Below are 18,916 nucleotides of genomic sequence, written 5' to 3'. Positions count from 1 at the left end.
ACAGATAAGGATTTGATACGGGAAAAGGTAATTCGCTGTGTACCACAAACTCAACCATCACAAACTGTCAGAGATGTCTGAAGAGTGCAGACATAATGCTATACTGGCTCAAAGTTAAAATAGCTAAAAATTCAAATGTTTTAGCTAAAGTTACTTCAATAGTTCAGAGCGTGAAAGAAATTGAAGCTAAACTTGAAATACAGCATTACTGTTCCTACTCTGAGCCAATCCCCAGACTATAAGCACAAAAAAAATCAAGCGCAAGAAATAAAAACCTTCTGAAATTGATCATGATCTGGTTAAGTCTGCATGGATCCATGCAGGAATGTGAGAAGATATGGGGAAAACACCTTTAGTGTTATTCAGTCTTTGCATTTAAATTTAAATTTTTATCTAAAACTGATTTTTTCCACCAGATTTCAATCTGACTGTAAAATCTTTCATCTCAGGTCAAAACAGCATGATCCAGAAAGAGCGAGCGAGAAAGTCCAAGGTGAGCATTGATTACTGCTAAAACCTTCAGTTTGCTAAACGAGGTCCTCACATTTAATGAATAATTTCTGCCCCATAGAAATTCCTTCTGCGAATCCTTGTGAATTCCTCCTTCCCAGCCAAGCGTCTGAAGAGGTGAGAACCTCGCCGACATCGGCCCGAACGAGGCCAGGATTGTCCCATAATCCTGACGTCGCTCATGTGGCCATAATCGCTTGCCTCGCAGAAGGTTATGGTCCATAAAGAGGCAGAAGCTGAGCTCTCCAGACCATCACCAGAGGAGCCTGAGGACCAGGTGCTGGAGTTCAGCATCACCATTGCAGATCCATCCTTAAGTGAGCTGGCGAATGAAACGCACGGCGACCGATATGAGGAGCTGACCCTCAACCTACGAAACCAGGTGATTACCGATGTTTCATACTGAATGGCCTTCAAAGGAAAGAGGAGACTGATTGCTTATAATGTGTATTAATGTCAGCCCAGTGTAATAGCCTTTCAGTCCTGCCCTTGGGGAACTCATACCACTGTGTTTTATTGGTTTAATCCAGAGTGACACTCGCATCTGTATTTTTCTTTTTCCCAAATTGGTGCTGTGATATAGGATTGTAAATGAGCTTGGACCTGAAACGGGTTTATGGGGGGAATGGAAGTGCAATAGGAAGGTGTGCTGAGTGTAACAGTGGAGGGCAGTGTGTGACTCAGTAGGTTAGGCTGCTGTGCCTGCAATCAGAAGGTTGTTGGTTTGAATCCCCGGGTCAGAAGAGTGACCTCACCAATGGCCCTTTAAGTAAAGCCCTTAACCCTCAATTAGTGCAGAAACAGGTTGACCCTGCTGAAATGTAGCTGTACGTTGCTTTGGATAAAAGCATATAATGAAATATACTGGAGCAGAGAATGTGATGAATCACCAAGGGCAGGCTGCCATCTGCCAAGATGTCAGAAGAACTTAAAAACATGCATTTTCAGTTTAGTACACTTAGAAATTATTATTGAGATATGCCATATAAAAGTTAATATGTTTTTCTTAAATTGAACTGAATCAATAATGAATCAAAAAGTACTTCGCAGAATTTCATAATTTTATAAGAAAAGATTAACAACAACAAATTTATTTTTGTATAGCGCGTTTTCACAACATTACATCGTCTCAAAGCGCTTTACAGCATCCCCACCCAAAGCCCCCAGTGAGTAAGCCAGAGGCGACAGTGGCAAGGAAAAACTCCTGAGAAGGAAGAAACCTTGGGAAGGACCAGACTCAAAGGGGGAGCCCGTCCTCCTGGCCCCAGCAGGGAAAGTCAAATCGGAGAGATGGTTAAGTGCCAAGTCACCCTGTCTAAGTCATAAAATTTGAGTCACACCTGGGGAGCAGGGAGGTGATGACAAGCCGGTGTTGGCGCTCCTTCAGATCGCCGGCCAACCAGTAGTGAGGCAGCCATGCATACGTGGAGGATGACACAGGCAGAAGGGCGAGCTGGACAGAAGGACGTCATGCGTAGTGGAGACGTCGCATGTACCAGGGTGTGCAGGATATCTTGATAATTTGGGGTCTCCGGGCAGCACAACCCAGGAGGAGCAGGGGAAATAAAATGTGCAATTAACCAAAGTAGGGGAGACTATAGGCATTGCTAACAGTTAGGTGAGTGCAGTGTGTAAGTGCAGTGTGTAAGCTCTGGCAGATATGGTATGGTAACATGAGTAGGAGGGAGAGGCAAGTGGGAATGCAGGCATGGGGAGTCCCTGAAACGTCAGCACTGCAATTCCACAAGGGATTGTGAAGCTAGAGTGACCGACTGACAGCTCAATTTATCCAAAGCCAGTGGCACCGATCCCCACCCAGCTCTACACCTCACACTACAGGTCTAACTGGGGGTGAACAATTAGCTAAAGCTATTTTATAAGAAAAGATTAATAACAACAATATTTTTTTGTATAGCTAGGTGAGGCTAGACTGAACAAGTGTGTTTTTAGTCTAGACTTGAATATTGAGAGTGAGCCTGAATCCCGCATATCTGGTGGAAGACCATTCCACAGCTGAGGAGCTCTATAGGAGAAAGCTCTGCAGCCTGCCGTAGCTCTTTCTACCCTGGGTACTAACAGATACCCTGCGCCTTGAGAACGAAGCAAGCGTGGGGGGTTGTATGAGGCCAGCAGATCACTAAGGTATTCTGGTACTGTTGCAGAGCTGCTCATATTGTAGAATTTAAGGAACAATATTACTGTAAATACTGAAGTTTAGCTGGCATATCATATGATTAAAGTGATTACCGACTCCTTAATAAATTATCTTGCTATGCTAAAGTGGTCGGGCTAAATTCTGAAGCACTAGGATAATTGTTTCAAATAGGTAAAGGCTCTATCGAGATCACTGGCATTTTTGCCACAGAGATTGAGGGTCGATATGGGCGAAAAGGGCAGAACCATAGATGATAGATTGCAAATTACCATTCATATGTCTCCAGTGATGTAACATCTAATACCTGAAGCCACATTGCAGTGTGCAGTCAATTTGCAACAAAGTGCTGCTGGAGTTAATTTCATTCAAGTAAAACTTTTGAACTTCGTTTTAAGTCTCACTTTCACTTTCTTTCGACAGATGCTGCATGTTCTTGAAAAACTGTCAGGATTTAAAGAGATTAGAGTTTTAGGATTTAGGTGGGTTTTCTGTCTGTCTGTCTGTCTGTCTGTCTGTCTGACAGAGGCTTGTATTTCTCCTGGAGCCTGATGCAGGAATCGCATGTCTTGGGGCAGGGGCAGCCTAGAGCACACACACCCTGACACACTGGGGGCTCCAATTCATCTAAATGCATGTCTTTGGCCTGTGGTGTGAAAAAATAGAGCGGCAAGGACAACCTGTGCAGACACAAGTATTAGAGGCTCCAAGCTAAACACTGAGCCACAATGCTAACTCACCCACCACCTATCCACAACCAGAAAGCAGAAATATGAGGAAGCCATCCATGCATCCATCCATGCGTCCATCCATGCATCCATCCATGCATCCATCCATGTTCCACCTGCCTGTCTAAGTCAGTTGGGGGAAAACAGGAGAAGGCCTCCATCATGTATTCTGTGATTTGACTAAACTCCTACCTTTCACTGTCATTTTTCCTTGGCAGGTCTGGGGATGTCTCCGTCCGCTACGCTGCTGTCTTTGACGGAGACGTGTTGGTCTCCGAGACAGCTGGCAGCGAGAGCACGGTACCGGGTTCTGGTCTGGGTGACCAGATGACAATTAAGACTCATCTTAAGGACATGGTCACCAAAGCCCTCAGAGAAGATACGTCACTGCCGTTGGACATCCATTCTGTCTGTTTTGCACCTGGTTAGGAACCTTCGACAATATGCACTCAGCAGGATTTAGGCAAAACTTTAAAATGACCTTATGTTGCATCATGTACTGGATATAATCCAAAAGAATAGTATCATTTGACAGATGATATATATATGTATATATTTCTGTGAATGCACTGTTCAGGTGGAAAGTAGCTTTTCACCCAGTATTTAGCATTGTCAAGAGTTTTTGATGTTGTAAAATAATTTTTCTTTTCACTTTTCATCCTGAAAGAGCAGGTAACAGTAAGATCAACGTTAGAAGAGGTAATTCTATCACCTCTAATAACAAGTTAATAATAAATAGCTTAACTGACGTTTTTTGATGTTTCATAATGTGTGTTTTCTCAGACGCCAACACCGGAATTTCACAGTGAAATGAAGATGACTACAGAGACCACAGCAACTGCAATTGAGGAACCTCATCTTTCTCCTGCCTCTGTGGAGGTGGGAAAGCATCAGGAGGAGAATGATCTAGAGAATCTTCTAGAGTCAGATGTCTTCATGAAAGAAGACATAGATCAGAGTGTGGAAACCACGAGCGGACCTGTGATACGCAACAAAGGGTCGGCAAGGACGGAGAGTGTCCCCATCACTCGAGGATATGACCTTTCCACAGGTGTCGGTGATAGGGGTCGTGATGTCGTCAACCACCCCGTGCTTTCATTCATGGACGGAGTGTTGGGCCTTTATGAAAATGTATCTGGCACTGTGCTGGTCACCATGACACAGCCACTGGATGAGCCAATCACAGAAGCTCAGCCTGGCGAAGGCACAGACAAGGCAGAGCAAGGGCAAGATCTGAGGTCAAAACACCCTGAAATCCCAGATTCACATGCTACAACAGGTGAGCAAATCACTTATGATCACTAATATTTGTTAGTTCTTGTGCGAATATTGGTGAACATTGGTAATATATCAGTTCCTTTCAATCCAGTCCTCTGGGACCCAAAGGCAGTCCACATTTTTGTTCCCTCCCAACTTCCAACACATTCATGCATCCGGTACCAGGCATTCGGTGTTTTTGTTTGCTTTGTTCAAATATGGTGGGAGCAGGGAGGGAGCCGAAACCTGGACCGTGTGGACGTCCCCAAGTACTGGGTTGAGACACACTGCTTTAGATGAAGGTACAAGAATATAATACAGTATCCCATCATTAATGTACATGAAGTATTTCATTTCAGGCACATGGGGGTCTTCTGCCTCACTGATTGAAAGTGCCCCGATTAGGATCGGTTGTATATGGTATGGTTGAACGAGGAAATAGCTCAATGCACATAGCCAATATGACATCTTGATTCTTCCCAAATTTGTTGCAGATAGTGTGGTCTCTGCTGTCCTCACCACTGCCCGTGGACAGGAGGATATGGACGATACCAGGCAGAAAGAGAAGGAGCAACGTTCTGAAACCAGCACCCCTATCCCGATAGATTATGACGGTGGAGATCCGGCTGGGACAGACTATCCCCGTGAACATGCATCTCCATCTTCAAAGACCATGACCGCAGAGAGTCACAGCAGAGAGATGGCAGTGGTGTTTAGCTTGCGGGTCGCTAATTTGATGTTTGCTAACAACCTGCTGAACAAAAGCTCCCCTGATTACAGATTACTGGAAAACGTCTTTCTTCAAGTGGTAGGTAAACAAGTTCCTATATTATTTTCTTCCCAATGGCTCCAAGCGAAACAAGGCAAACGATTCAGATCAAAGTAATTCATGCACGTTTTTTAGGCTGCAGTGTTTCAGTAGGAGACTGGACTTTCTGCTAATTGTTTAGATGTTTCAGACATAGACAAACGCGGTTTAAATAATTAAACATGACGAATGTTTGTTCTACATCAAGGAGCAGTGAGAAACCCCTGCAAACATTTATATTAAGTTTCAGTATGAGGAATAACACTCACTCCTCACTTTATTAGCTGCAAAAATCAAATATTCAATATGATAAATTATGATAATGCTTGATTTATCAGAAATTTGGTAATTGTGTTTTTCATTGTTGGTTTGTTTTGATTAAATCAGCCGTACTTTGTTTTTCAAAAGCGATTTCAGGGGTTTTAACCGATGCAAATGATCTTAAACAATCTTCATCAAACAGGTGGCTGTGTTTTCTCTCGCTTAGATGCAGATTTCCAGTTCTCACGACGGGCCAAACTCTGGATCCTCCGATAAATCTGAGCCTGGGAAACAGAGAATAGCCTTATCCATCCCGGTACCTATCTGCTATGTGCCTTTCATTCTTTATAACCAGCTAATTATAAGTTATTCGGTAATCACATGCACGTATGTTTTCATTGTCTACCGCTAAGGATTCATTTAGCTATGGAATGGAAATAGTCCTGTGCTGTAGTCTGCATCAAACTAGGCATGGCTGAGATCGACTCATTCCCCTATAGGTGTGCAGTGACGTTTCGATTCATCGCAATCGATTCCTCAGTCCCAGCTGCAGTATCCATGAAAAACTTGAAAGATTCATTGAGTACCCCTCCCCCCAACCCCCCACCCGTCCCCCATGCTGTCAAAATGAGTTTCGGGTGGTTGGCAGATTTCAAAGGCGATCCAAACTCTTTATTTTACTACCTCTCTGGTGCCTGATCAGGTGCAAACCAATTTCAGGAGGGTGTGAGGTCAAACCCGTGACTTTCCCACGTGGCCACATGCCTGCCCCAGTCACACAGCGCCGTCTCCAGCTGGTCTTGGTGTTTGTAGTACAGGCTGCATCTTCCCAACATCCATTTAAACGTTATTTTGTAACTTTTTATCGGTTTTATTTTCCTTTAAACATCCCTTGTCCCCCTCCCCCAGTTTCAGAGTGTGACAGTTTCCAGCTGTAAAACTTACCATGTTTTATACCATGCCTCTTGTGTGTGCCTCGTGGGAGATGACCTTTCTACCAGGGTGCTGCAGAACGAGGCCAAAGTGTCTCTTTCATCTCCCTGTGTCTCTGCCTGCATCAGAGGCGACTGCTGCCTCATTAAATCTTTCCTGTGAATCATCATTCGTTGCGATATGTAACCTATAACTGGTCACTTAAGTCAGAGATGCATATTTCATCGGGAGTTATCCGACGGAAGTACTGCTGTGGTTCCTAGTTTTAGGTGCCCCGTTGATGTTACTGTCGTGTACGTGTGGTTAGACACAGAAACATGTTGGAGTGAGTCAGCGGCAAAGCTGTGAAATAAGGGTCCTCTGTCTTCATAGCTTTGCGTGTGTGACCGGGCTGTGTGAATGCGGATACGCTTTGTTTCCCATAAACTGCCTATAAGTGGATTGTAGGATACGGAAGATGGCCTCGTGACTATGCAGCCTAATGACTAAAGCGCACTTCACTGTGGACTGGAGAGAAATGAAAAGATTTGGGTAATATGTAGTTAGACCTGGAGCTTTGTGATAGCGTGTTGAGTGCTATGACGCCCTCTAACATACACGTGTGTGTGTGTGTGTGGGTATGTGTCGGTGTGTGTGGTCTCCCGCTATGTGCGAGTGGGTAATATTTAAGTAATGCAGTCCTTAGCATGTGAGGATGGGCTGTTTTTAAACATGCACCCACTGCAACAGCTCAATTGCTCAATATTTTATGAGGAATTGATCCCCCCCCCTTCCACCAGACAATAATATGCGCTAAGCCTAGAAAGCAGCTATTTATGGATTTGTGGTTTGTTTGCATGTTTTGGATGTGGCTGGTGTTCAGTGGAGTGTTTTGAGATTAATTGTAGGAGTATATACCTCATTTAACGGTCTCAGGTCTCTGCAGACATGTCAGATATTTTGTCCTAGCCACCTTTCTGTTATTTGAATTTTTGCTTGTCAAAGTCACATTAGTTGCAGTACTGCATTTCTGATTATGTGAAATTTGAGAATGATATATAGCGAAGAACATTTATATACATTTCTGTTGTTTATCTAAATTGGTGTGGTTTCAGATTTAATTACCACAGTAACGTAATTTTATTGAGCACTGATGATATTTTGATATACCTGTTTTGGTGGGGGAGGGCACTGTGGTGCAGTGCTTAGCACTGTTGCCTCCCACCTCTGGGACCTGGGTTCAAGTCTCCACCAGGGTTCTGGGTGTGTGGAGTTTGCATGTTCTCCTCATGTCACCATGGGGTTTCCTTCCCGTACTCTGGTTTTCCTCCTACACACTGAGGTTAATTGTAGTTGCCAAATTGCCCATATGTATGCATGTGTGAGCAGAGTTTGGTAATTCAGGTCCAGAGAGTGAAAGTCCAGACTGGGATTTGTCACCATGGGGTTTCCCAACTCTGTGTGTGAGCGAATGGTATGTGAGTGTGCCCTGTGTTGGGCTGTTGCCTGCCTTGTGCCCATCGGGTCCAGACCCCCCACAACCCTGGATAGGATAAGCAGTTACTGTACAGAAGATGGATGGATGGATTGATGTCCTTACTCAGAAGATGGGACTGTAACTTGCATTCTGTTGAAATTTCATCCATTGATTTGCAGCCTCATCAGTGCACTTCTCTTGATTTTCTTAACCATGGAAGGGCAACTCTGCCTAGTACTTAAAGAGTTGCCTAATGTTAACACTTTGTAATTTGTAGCTGTGTTAGTTTCCATACTCAATCTCACAAACATAGAACCAATTTGCTGAACAGAAAGTGTTTTACAACCAGAGAGTGTTAACCACAAAGCACAAAAGAGAGGCATCTTGTTGTGCCTTCAGATCTTAGGAGAATGTGTCCACATGGACTCGGTATCTCATTCAGGTGGCCTTTGATGGCACCAGGCGTTGTTAAGGAACAGAAGAACAGAAGAGAAGCGAACACATGTAGACAACAGAGAAGATGGCATCTACTGCAACCAACTGTGGAAGGGCTGGGAATCTGCAGTGACCCGTTTTTATGAGTTCTGTTGGTCCCAGGTAGAATGGGGAGACTCCCCCGAGCTTACAGAATGAGGGAACAACACTGTCTAAAAATATACGTGGCAAGGAACACATATCCGGGTGATGGGGAAGCGTGCAGAGTACGATCCCTGGTCTGACTTGATGAACGTTGACCTGAATTCCGATCTGGCAGCTCTCGCTCAGAGAGATGCCGATGTGAATGCTGCCTTCTCGCAACTGGGGCGAGGTGATCCCAGAGACACTTGGCGGTCTGGTGGATGGTGGATGAAAATGAAAAAAATATTGTGTCCCTTTGTACCCTTGAATTGAATAGAAAGTTGGTGCACTAAAAATAAATGGTTGAAATCAAGAAAATATGGAGGAATTGAAAGTGTCAGAAAGGACTGAAAGATGCAAATATTGGCTGTGACTTTGTAATGAGGTATTTTACTATTTTTCTGTTGAATTCACTCCAGCGATCTTGTGCTGGATTGGTGGTTAGACGGCGGATGGCTTATTTAACTGCCAAACACTCAGAGGTTGAACACAAGTCCGTCTTCATCAGATTGTTGCTGGCTCATTTGGTTGGGATTATGTTAGTACCCTTGAATACGAGGTCCTTAACTTTAATTATTCTAGGAAAAATGTCCGTCATTGCACAACTGCATCTTATAAACAAGTGGATCCCGACCTGCGTCATTAGCTGACTTTCCAATTATGCTTTGCAGTCCAGCAAGCTTGAACTTACTCTTATTCTCAAAATCAGGACCAGACGTATTTGTTTTTAGGGTTACAGAGTGATTGTACTGTGCAGTATGTTCCATATTTAATAAGAACACGGTGTGAATTCACCCAGCACAATTTCACATTTCAGTTCACTTAGAAGCTATTAAGTACCTGCCCAGAATTATTTTGGCGATATCGTCCGTAGAAATGGTCAGGCTTCTCTCCAATACAATGGGAATGAATATTATTCTTTCTGTGGTGTTTAAAGCACCAAGAAAAATACATTTGAAACATTAAATAGCGACGTCATTTACCAGAAATCATGCCCCGGTTACTCAAGATATCCACAGACATTCTAGTGAGCAGTTTCATGTAGGAACTATTTTCTTCTACCAAACTCCACACACCAATCGTATCATTCTGCAGAAGATATCGCCGGAGTGCTTGTGCTCGTATCTTCTGCACGATGATACGATTGGTGTGTGGAAATAGGTCTTACATTAAAACTGGCAGCTTCCAGCAGAACAACCTAGATGGATAGATAGCACGAAGCCCCTCTAACTGCCCCTTTATGAATGTAGCTAGAAATAGTTCTAAAGTATGCATGTATGCATCTTTATTAAATATTTTAAAAGGCAAACAAATCAAAGGTGAGGGAAATACCCCACTAAGGGCGATTTTTAATAACTGCACAGTAGCTAATGCTCTTTGAAGGGGCATGTGTTTCATTAGCTCCAGCATAAACATCTGCTTCTGCCAGGGAGTTGAGCAAATGGTATTTGGAGTCAGTTTGATGGGAGAAGTGGCCTGGGGCGCAGGTCACGGGGCTGCTTACGGTGTCCGCTAATGCCTCACTGCAGCTGTTTGCGGGGCTCGACCAAAGAGGGCCCTCCAAATCGTTCCCATCTGTGTCCACCGGCTGTGCGCTGCAAAACTCATGTTATATTAGACTCATTTAGTTTTTAAAGATCAGCTTATGCACTTATTTGGCAGACATTTCATCCAATAACAGCGTGATCGGCCAGTCTCAGGAGTAATTGAAGGTTAAGGGTCTTGCTAAAGGGAACAATGGTGAAAATCATTCTACCAACTATGGGATTTGAACCAACAACCATCTGATCACGGACACAGCAACCAAACCAGCACAGCCACACACCCCCTGATTTTGTTATGTTAATTATTTATTATAATAATCTTTAATTAAGTTTTGGTCATTTTTTCCCACAAACTTTTCAAATCTAATATTTCCCTTTTTGGAGTTTTTAATGTAGTATCTCCCATAGGTTTTTTAGTATGCAAAACAATGCAATTAAATATACATTTTCATCTAACTTTATCCCAATATCACTTTTTTCTTACTGATTCTTATTTCTTATTCTATATTTCCAATAGCTTAATTACAGAAAATTGCACTACTTCTGTGAGAGTAGTATTTTGCGATCCTTCCCAGATTAACAGTAGCCCCTGCTGTTGTCTGTACTGTAAGTGGAGCGTAACCGAATGCAAAGTTAACTGTTGAGATGTGACCTAAGAGTCTGTATCAGGGAATGGATCTGAACAAGGGGCAGCACAATTGCAAAGCAGCAGTGGGGGGGTATGTTCACTGTTTCAGCTGCATGTTACTGACGTGTGACGTCAGCAGTTATTTACTTTTACACAACACACTCCGCCACATGTTTGCATCCACAGTGAACACACACACATTGAAATACTCACATTCTAATCAGCCTCTCTGATCTGCCACTAGCGAACAGGAAAGAGAAAAACAGGTATCGTTTGCCATGCAGGAAAACCTCATTCTTAAAAAAAAACTCTTTTAATCAGCGACTTTTTGGGGGGCAGGTAAAAATTGCTGGTGCCCCACAATTAAATAGTGCTGTAGCACTCTGTAAAATTTGCAGACTGGGGGGTGACCCCAGCCCTCCCTTCGCACATCCATGGATATAATTCATACTTTTATTATAAATTTACTTATTTGTAGGCCATTTTCCATGGTGCAGGGCGGAGAATGAGCTCTTAGAATACAGTGTATTCATCATTCCAAGCTCAGCTCCCACAACACTCATCTTGCTGTAATGATCCAATTTTTCCAGAACTCTGTCATTCTGTGCATTAGAACCTGACTTCTTCCTCTGTGCGCTGATTGTAAATGATGTCCTATAGACAGGCACTTGCCCTGGTCTTGAACCTAAGGGGTGACAGCTGGATTAACACTGGCTCTCCATTTATTTTTTAATGGGAGCGATGGATTCACTTCCCAGCCCCTGTTCCATTTTGCAGAAGCTGCTTATAGGTTTCAGTCCAGGTGACGTGCTCTTTTAGGAACCAGACCTACAAATATTGTGTGAAGAGCATCTGCGGTTGGGGTAGATTTTAAAGCCATTATATGCTGTAAGCACATTACCTACTACATTGATCCTCTTTTAACCTCGCTGGATGATGACAGTATTTGTAGTTGTAGTTTTTAGCCTAAAACTTTCAAGAAGGTAATCCGACAGCATGAATAGCACTTATTCAAGCATTATAAAGCTCTGAAGAGCGATCATTGATTTATTTCAGGTTTTATGATTTTATTTACCACCTTTCATTCTAATCCAGAAATAATTCTGAAATAATAGGTAATATTCTAGAAAATTCTATACTGCTTTAATAGTAGGGGTGCTGTTAGATTGCCAAGGAAAGGACAGAGTGAATATAACTCAGCCTCTCTGCTGCTTTTGGCTCTTACTTTTCTCGTTCTCCTTTTCACTCCAGTTGCTCCCATATCTGCATTCCAGTGTGACTGGATTTAAGGAGCTCGAGATTCTCAGCTTCAGGAACGGAAGCGTGATCTTCAACAGGGAAATGAAGACGTCTGGGCCGTATAATGTCACAGAAGCGGTCCATCGTGTCATCGCGAACTTCTGCTGCGGTGTGCCCAAGCGCCTCGACGTCGAGGTGGAGCACACGTCCCCGGGTGTCGAGTCTGGTAAGTTGTACCTGTCAGGTAGATCAGGTGACAGCAAAGCCGATGGCCGCCTTCACCTCTGACAGTGTAGTGTATGTGATCTACAGAACAGTCAGATTCGAAAGGATTATTCCAGAAGACAGGACGTCAGCTGAGTCAACAGTAACGCGCGGATGGCCTCGATGTCTCAGCCATTGTTTGCCATCTTAATTAAACAAAGCTGGATCACTTTCAAAAAACTTTACAAGGTTAAAAGCCTGTGTAAGCCAGGATATCCTAATTGAAGTGAGTCATGACTTTGGCCGTCCGCCAGGTGCGAGAGGAACATCATGTGCGTTAAGCAGAAGGGACGAGAGGGTAGGGAAATGTCATTAAAGTTAACGTGACCTTCCCTCCTGGCCCCAGCGGAGGTGACGGACCCTTGCAGGTTCCTGGCTTGCGGCGAGTTCTCACGCTGTGCGGTTAACGCATTGACCCGCGAGGCCGAGTGCGTTTGCGAGCCCGGCTACGGCGCTCCGGACGGGCCTCCCTGTCGGAGTCTCTGCAGCCTCCAGCCGGACTACTGCCTCAACGGGGGGCAGTGCCACATCGTACCAGGAGGAGGCGCTACCTGCAGGTACCCCGGCTGCAAGGCACCAGGCCCTACCCAACTCACCCGGGCGTCTAAGGGAGAGAACGTTTCCTCAGTTGCGAATAAGCCGTGGAAGTCATTTTATTTTCATTTCACACATGAAACCAATAGCGTAGCAGAGAGTTTGATATTGGGTGGGGGCACAACTTAGTAATTTAAATACAAAGGTCTATCTATTCATTGGGGGGTGAATAAAGCTAAAATTAAATAATGCAACCATCTGTGGCCCCCGAGGACGGGATTGGGAATTCGATCTTGCTTGTTGCGGTTGGTACTGTGCTTTACAAATGGCTGAGTGACTTCCCTGTTTATGTCGCTCATTCTTCTCTTTTTCTTTAACGATCCTTAGATGCCCTGTTGGTAGATACTGGCACTTTCACGGAGAGCGTTGCACTGAGCTGGTCTCGCTGCCTGTTGACCCATTTCTAATCATCAGCTGCCTTGTTGGCTTCCTTGCATTGGTCTTGGCCGTGATTGGGATCTTGCTGTTAATTAACAGGAAATGCATCCAGACCAGGAGGACAGTGAGTTTTGTGTAAGCACGGCTGTCTTATCAATTTCAAATTCACTTTTTTTCCCCCCGCAACACGCATGAACATGTAAAAAGCAGTAGGTCGCGTGTCTCTTCTGTACCACAGACACAAAAATGGCCCTTTTGCATTTGCTCGCACTGTGAAGTTAAACCCGCTTTTTGAAAGTGACGATGGTACCCTGATTCGCGTGTCCAGCTTGACCCGCACCCCGAGCACCGGGCCTGGCTTCACCGGACTCTCTGAGCAGGACACCTTGAGTTCAGTCGATGACACGCAGTTCACTATCGAGGTAAATAACTCCCCATCTTCCTCACTCTAAGAACCTTAGAATAGATTACAGTGCTTTTCTTGTCATAGTACAGGTAGCTGGATGCATCGCAAGCCTGGAATGAAGCCCCAGATTAATCCAAATAAGCCCTGAATGGTTTGTTTAACTCAGCAGCCAAAACCTCCATAAAGCTACAATCACTGTAACTTCAGAGACAGCGGGGGTGGTGGTCTTGCTTAAGGACCCAACGGCAATATGAGGCGTGTACCATCCACTTAGAACTCAAACTGTTAACACAATTTTTAAGTTTTTAAAGTTTTTTGCATTAAAATGTATGAGCAGAGCCCTGGAAAAGTTAAATAAACCAGTTATCGTATTTATGAATGCTATTTCCTACGTCAACAGATGCTATCATTTCTGATTAAGTGGAATTGTTCTTGAATAAGGAGAGACAATAGAGGAAAACAATTTCACTTCTGCAAAAAGTATGCAAACATAATTAAATAACTGAAATGACCCCGAGCAACAGTAAATCTTGCCAATATATGACACAGCAAATGCAAAATTATATTATGTTTGTCAGGTCAAGTTCCCGCTATAGAATTTTGATTATTATATCTCCCTACAGCCAAATTATTTCCATACTTTTCCTCTTGTGGTCATGTAATTACAAATATTTTGTCAAAATGAATATTTTGTATTATGTATAGTATATTCCATTCTCGTTCAGTATCTTGATATATTTGAATGTATATCGTATAATCATTTTAGATTACATCCACAGATCTCACGGCCACTACATGCCACAAGACCAGACAAGTTAGATTCAGAAATGGACGATTTCCGCCAATGTTTCCCTTTTGAGGTAAGAGCATGTCCACAAATCCTCTGTCGAATACAGCTGTAAAGGCTTTTCTGGTCTGATCGATTCGTTCAAGGTTCGGGAATTAAGTATCGTTTTACCTTTTCTGTCCATCTTGTTCACAGAGTCCAGCAAATGTGAACAATTCATTAATATCCCCGACCGATTCCCATTCATGAAAGAGATATTTTGCCCTGGTTGACTGCAGTTAATCAAAGATACGGCTCAGCAGAATAGGTCATTTTGTTACCGAAGGACCGTTTCATCGAACCAAATCACCTCCAGAGAGATTTAAGGTTTTATTCCGAAATGCCATAACCGATAATGAGATTTTTTTTTGTCTTTAAACTGGAAGAAAAGTTGTGAGAACAACACGTGAGGACCTTGGAAACATATAAACTACTTTCGAATGAAAAAAACAAATATTTAACAGCATTTCGTAAATTTGTTTTCAGAGTTAAATGCTATATAAAAAATATGGTACAGGGGAGTATGAGATAAAAGTGAGGGGATATTCAGTTTTTACGAAAATGCTCAGGGTTGCTGCTGTTAATTGTTACATTTTTAAAACGTAACTTAAAGCTAACATTCCTTTTTCGAAGAACATGATTGAAGATAAATGCGGCTGGACTGCAAACTGAAAGCAGTGATCGAGTTACTTTGTACCTTTCGATTTGCTTCGCTTGTGACCTTGCAAGCATAAACTACGTTTGAGGGTGTTTGGCGAGCATGGATGTTTATTATTTTATAATTGTATATGATGCAATGACTGAAACGTGGAAATTAGTTTCAGCCCATAATTTTCCTTGAGTGAACGTGGGATGGAGACCAAGGCTAACAGCCAGATTCTTTGTTCTTCTTCCTGGAACCATACTGTATGCAGTGACATTTGGGGGAATCATGCTTCAACTTTAATCATGCTTTATTTTGGGATCTCTGCTCTATTGTGGAAAGGGGAAAAACTTTTGCTTCTGTCCTACATCAATTCTGAAAACCTTTTTAGCTATGTATTACCTAAGATTTGTAAATACAGATGTTCTGTTCAATCCTTTATAAATATGAAACATGTCAGTTGCATGTAAAAAGGAGGGAATATCATTTTCATAAAAGAATCTCTGAGTGGTTTCTTCCAGGTACGCCGTTTCCCCCCACAGTCCAAAAACATTGGAGTTACCAAATTGCCCGTAGGTGTGAGTGTGAGAGTGAATGGTGTGTGAGTGTGAGAGTGCATGGTGTGTGAGTGTGCCCTGCCATGGGTTAGCGCCCCATCCTGGGCTGTTCTCTGCCCTCTCTCTGGACCCCCCACCACCCTGTATAGGACAAGTGGGTACAGAAAAATAGATGGATGGATGGATCCTCTATGAATTCTAACTAAACCACAAAAACATTATACAGTACTTGCAAATTGTTTTCTTTTTTAAAAAATAAAACAGTAATATACATTAATGACATACAAATTAAAGTATTGTTATATCCAGATAGTATATGTCATATATTGAAGGTAATTATTGTGTAATTAAATTAACTTGCATTAATTCACTGATGTTGACTTTGCCAATGATGCTGTGATCTTTGCGGAGTCAGTGGAGGCTCCGATCGGGGGTCTCGAGAGACTGAGCGAGGGGTCTGAGTGTCTGGGCTTGCAAGTGTCCTGGATAAAAACCAAGATCCAGGCCTTTAATGACCTCTTGGGCACAGCCGTCAGTAGTGTGTCTGTCTGCGGGGAGAATCCCGACCTCATCCAGAGGTTCACTGACCTGGGCAGCAACATTCATGTCTCTGGTGATTCTTCCTATGAAGTCAGCAGATGGATTGGGAGAGCATGGGGGGGGGTCATGAGGTCGCTGGAAAGGGGCGTGCGGCGTTCCCGATATCTTTGTAAGCGGACGGAGGTCTAAGTCTTCAGAGTCCTGGCTCTCCCTGTCTTGCTGTATGGCTGTGAGACGTGGACGCTACCCAGTGACCTGAGACGAGGACTGGACTCGGTACTGTGTCTCTTCGGAGAATCCTTGGGTACCGCTGGTTTGACTTTGTGTCGAACGAGCCGCTGCTAAAGGAGTCCCAATTGAGGCACATTACCTTACGGCACTACGGCCATGCGGCGTTTCCCTGAGGGTGATCCGGCTCGCAGGATCCTCATTTCTGAGGACCTGAGGGGCTGGACCAGGCCAAGGGGACGCCCACGTAACACCTGGCTGTGGCAGATAGACGGCCATTTCCGGAAAGTGGGACTGGACCACATGTTGGCCTTGGCGGGTCGCCAACCGGGATCCTGAGGGGTTTCATCGTATGGTGGCTGCGGCAACGTGCTGTACCAGTGCCTGCCCATCAACCTAACCTGACTTGACATCATTGCCGATTATATTGTAATTATTGGATGTTTTTGCTGTATAATAATAGTAAATAATATGGATATATACTAACTTACGCTTTTTAGTTAATATTGATTCACTTGGACTCATTTTCTGGTTTCCATGACCAAAGCTACACAATAAATAATTTACATTTTAAATTGTTCTTGTTTCTATATTGATATAATGTGTGCAACAACGAGTTTTCAGTCACATCAAATGTGCGTGATGGTACATTCTTCCGGTGATTATAAAATCATTTTAATTGTAAAAGTGATGACTGCTATACCTTGTCTCATGTTGTCCTCTGGTTAGACCTCGAGATTGCCTCGAGATTTCGGTCAACCCATTAGGCAACATAGGCGGCTGCCTAGGGCGCCATCTTCTGTCGGGGCGCTGACTTAGCAAGCTGATTTCACTTTGCCTCCTGTGGGGGGCGCTATGTGGTAAAGCTTTCCTAGGGCGCCACATGGACTGCTCATCCGTGTGTGAATCTGTCGCTGGGATTTTTTTGTTTTTCTTTAGTTTCTGACCTTATGGGCAGCCATATCTTACTAGGATTGCGAACTGAAAAGCCAGTGAGCAGTGGAATGTTCCACAGATGTGTTGAGCCCACCTCTGTCAATAGGAAACGTGAATGTATGCACTGAACTGGCAGTTGGCTTTGGAATGACTTGATCTCTGGGTGTTAGCTGTCTAAGGAGTATGTGTGCAGCCTTGAGATTAGTTTTTTCATTCTTTACCTCACAATGAGATTTTTATCTGCACCTTAACATATGGTAGTACCACTACAAGACCCTAAATGACATGAACTTCCTGAATCTGTATATTGTATATTTGTCTGAATATGTGTACAAATATAAACAATTGTGTCATTATTTATGAAAAATACTGTTTGGTTAGTCATACCTGGTATATTAATGCTGTTTTCCCACAATTCTTGTCTGTCCTGTTAGTGTTGTGACAGTCCAAATCAGGCATCTGAACATGCTAGTGGAACATTGAAAAAATGCAATTGTACCTGGAATGCAATATGCTGAATGTTTTTAAAAGGCTCATGTTGGATTATAAAAAGAAACACATCAAATTACCATTGTGTGTTTACAATGTAAACTCATGTCAATTTCACAACTAAGAATTAAACTAAAACTACAGTAACATCAGACTACTAAAGTCATTGTGATTTAATTTTGATATTTCTGAACTGTTACAAAAATTGTTTTTAATCAGTGTCTATTAGTAATACAAATTATTGTATTTTTCTCTTCTTTTTTAGAGCACGACAGATGTTTGAAATGTATCCACTTGCTTTTTCTCCTGTCTGCCAGAATATTCACGGTTCCCAGGAGAGTGCAAGTCAGTCTCAGATTATGGGAAAAGCAAGTAAAGAATGAACAGTGACTAATTAGGTATTTAATGACTACAATAATAAGCAAGCCATTATAACCTATAGAAATACTTTGTATATTGTGTTCTAATATTTTCTCACTTCCCACCTAGTTGTGAAAATTCTTGCATCTAGAATAAGAGAATGCAAACACTGCTAATTCCCAAGTACAATCCTAACTTTTAAGGAAATCGAATATCACTGCTAATTGAATTGTACCAGGTCATATTGTTATATACAGGTTTTAAAGGCAATCTTAACACATTTTTTTTCCGATAAACAGAACATACTGTTACTGTTCTGTGTAACACTCGGTGATACAGGACTGTACAAGTTGTTTCCTACACCAGAGACAGGTGGAAAAGAAAAAAGAAACTATATGCAGAAAGTATGATTCATGTAGGGCAGTTAGTCGAAAAAGAATTAAACCGGAGACACTGCATTACTGTTAATAGTTTTTATGTCACAAAATAAATAGCTATATCTTTTCTGTGGCTTGGGGTGAATGAGAATTTCCCCACAGGGATCAATAAAGGTATCAATTA

At 42.9% G+C, this 18,916-nt stretch overlaps 1 protein-coding gene across 1 annotated transcript; it reads left to right on the top strand.

The window, feature by feature from the left end:
* Positions 1-453: 453 nt before the first annotated feature.
* On the top strand, positions 454-18,796 carry LOC111857992 (interphotoreceptor matrix proteoglycan 1-like). The gene is made up of 15 exons (XM_023839342.2): positions 454-493; positions 572-627; positions 719-892; positions 3,086-3,144; positions 3,609-3,814; positions 4,058-4,089; positions 4,174-4,669; positions 5,142-5,455; positions 5,943-6,032; positions 12,147-12,360; positions 12,745-12,955; positions 13,320-13,505; positions 13,609-13,792; positions 14,556-14,636; positions 18,261-18,796. The coding sequence occupies exons 3-15, from the start codon at positions 725-727 to the stop codon at positions 18,276-18,278; spliced, it is 2,259 nt and encodes a 752-aa protein (XP_023695110.2). The 5' UTR covers positions 454-493; positions 572-627; positions 719-724; the 3' UTR covers positions 18,279-18,796.
* The last annotated feature ends 120 nt before the right edge of the window (positions 18,797-18,916 follow it).

The sequence above is a fragment of the Paramormyrops kingsleyae genome, chromosome 14, assembly GCF_048594095.1.
Source record: "Paramormyrops kingsleyae isolate MSU_618 chromosome 14, PKINGS_0.4, whole genome shotgun sequence".
Taxonomy (NCBI): domain Eukaryota; kingdom Metazoa; phylum Chordata; class Actinopteri; order Osteoglossiformes; family Mormyridae; genus Paramormyrops; species Paramormyrops kingsleyae.
The sequence above is the reverse complement of the archived record's forward strand: the minus strand, read 5'-3'. Positions and strand labels throughout refer to the sequence as shown.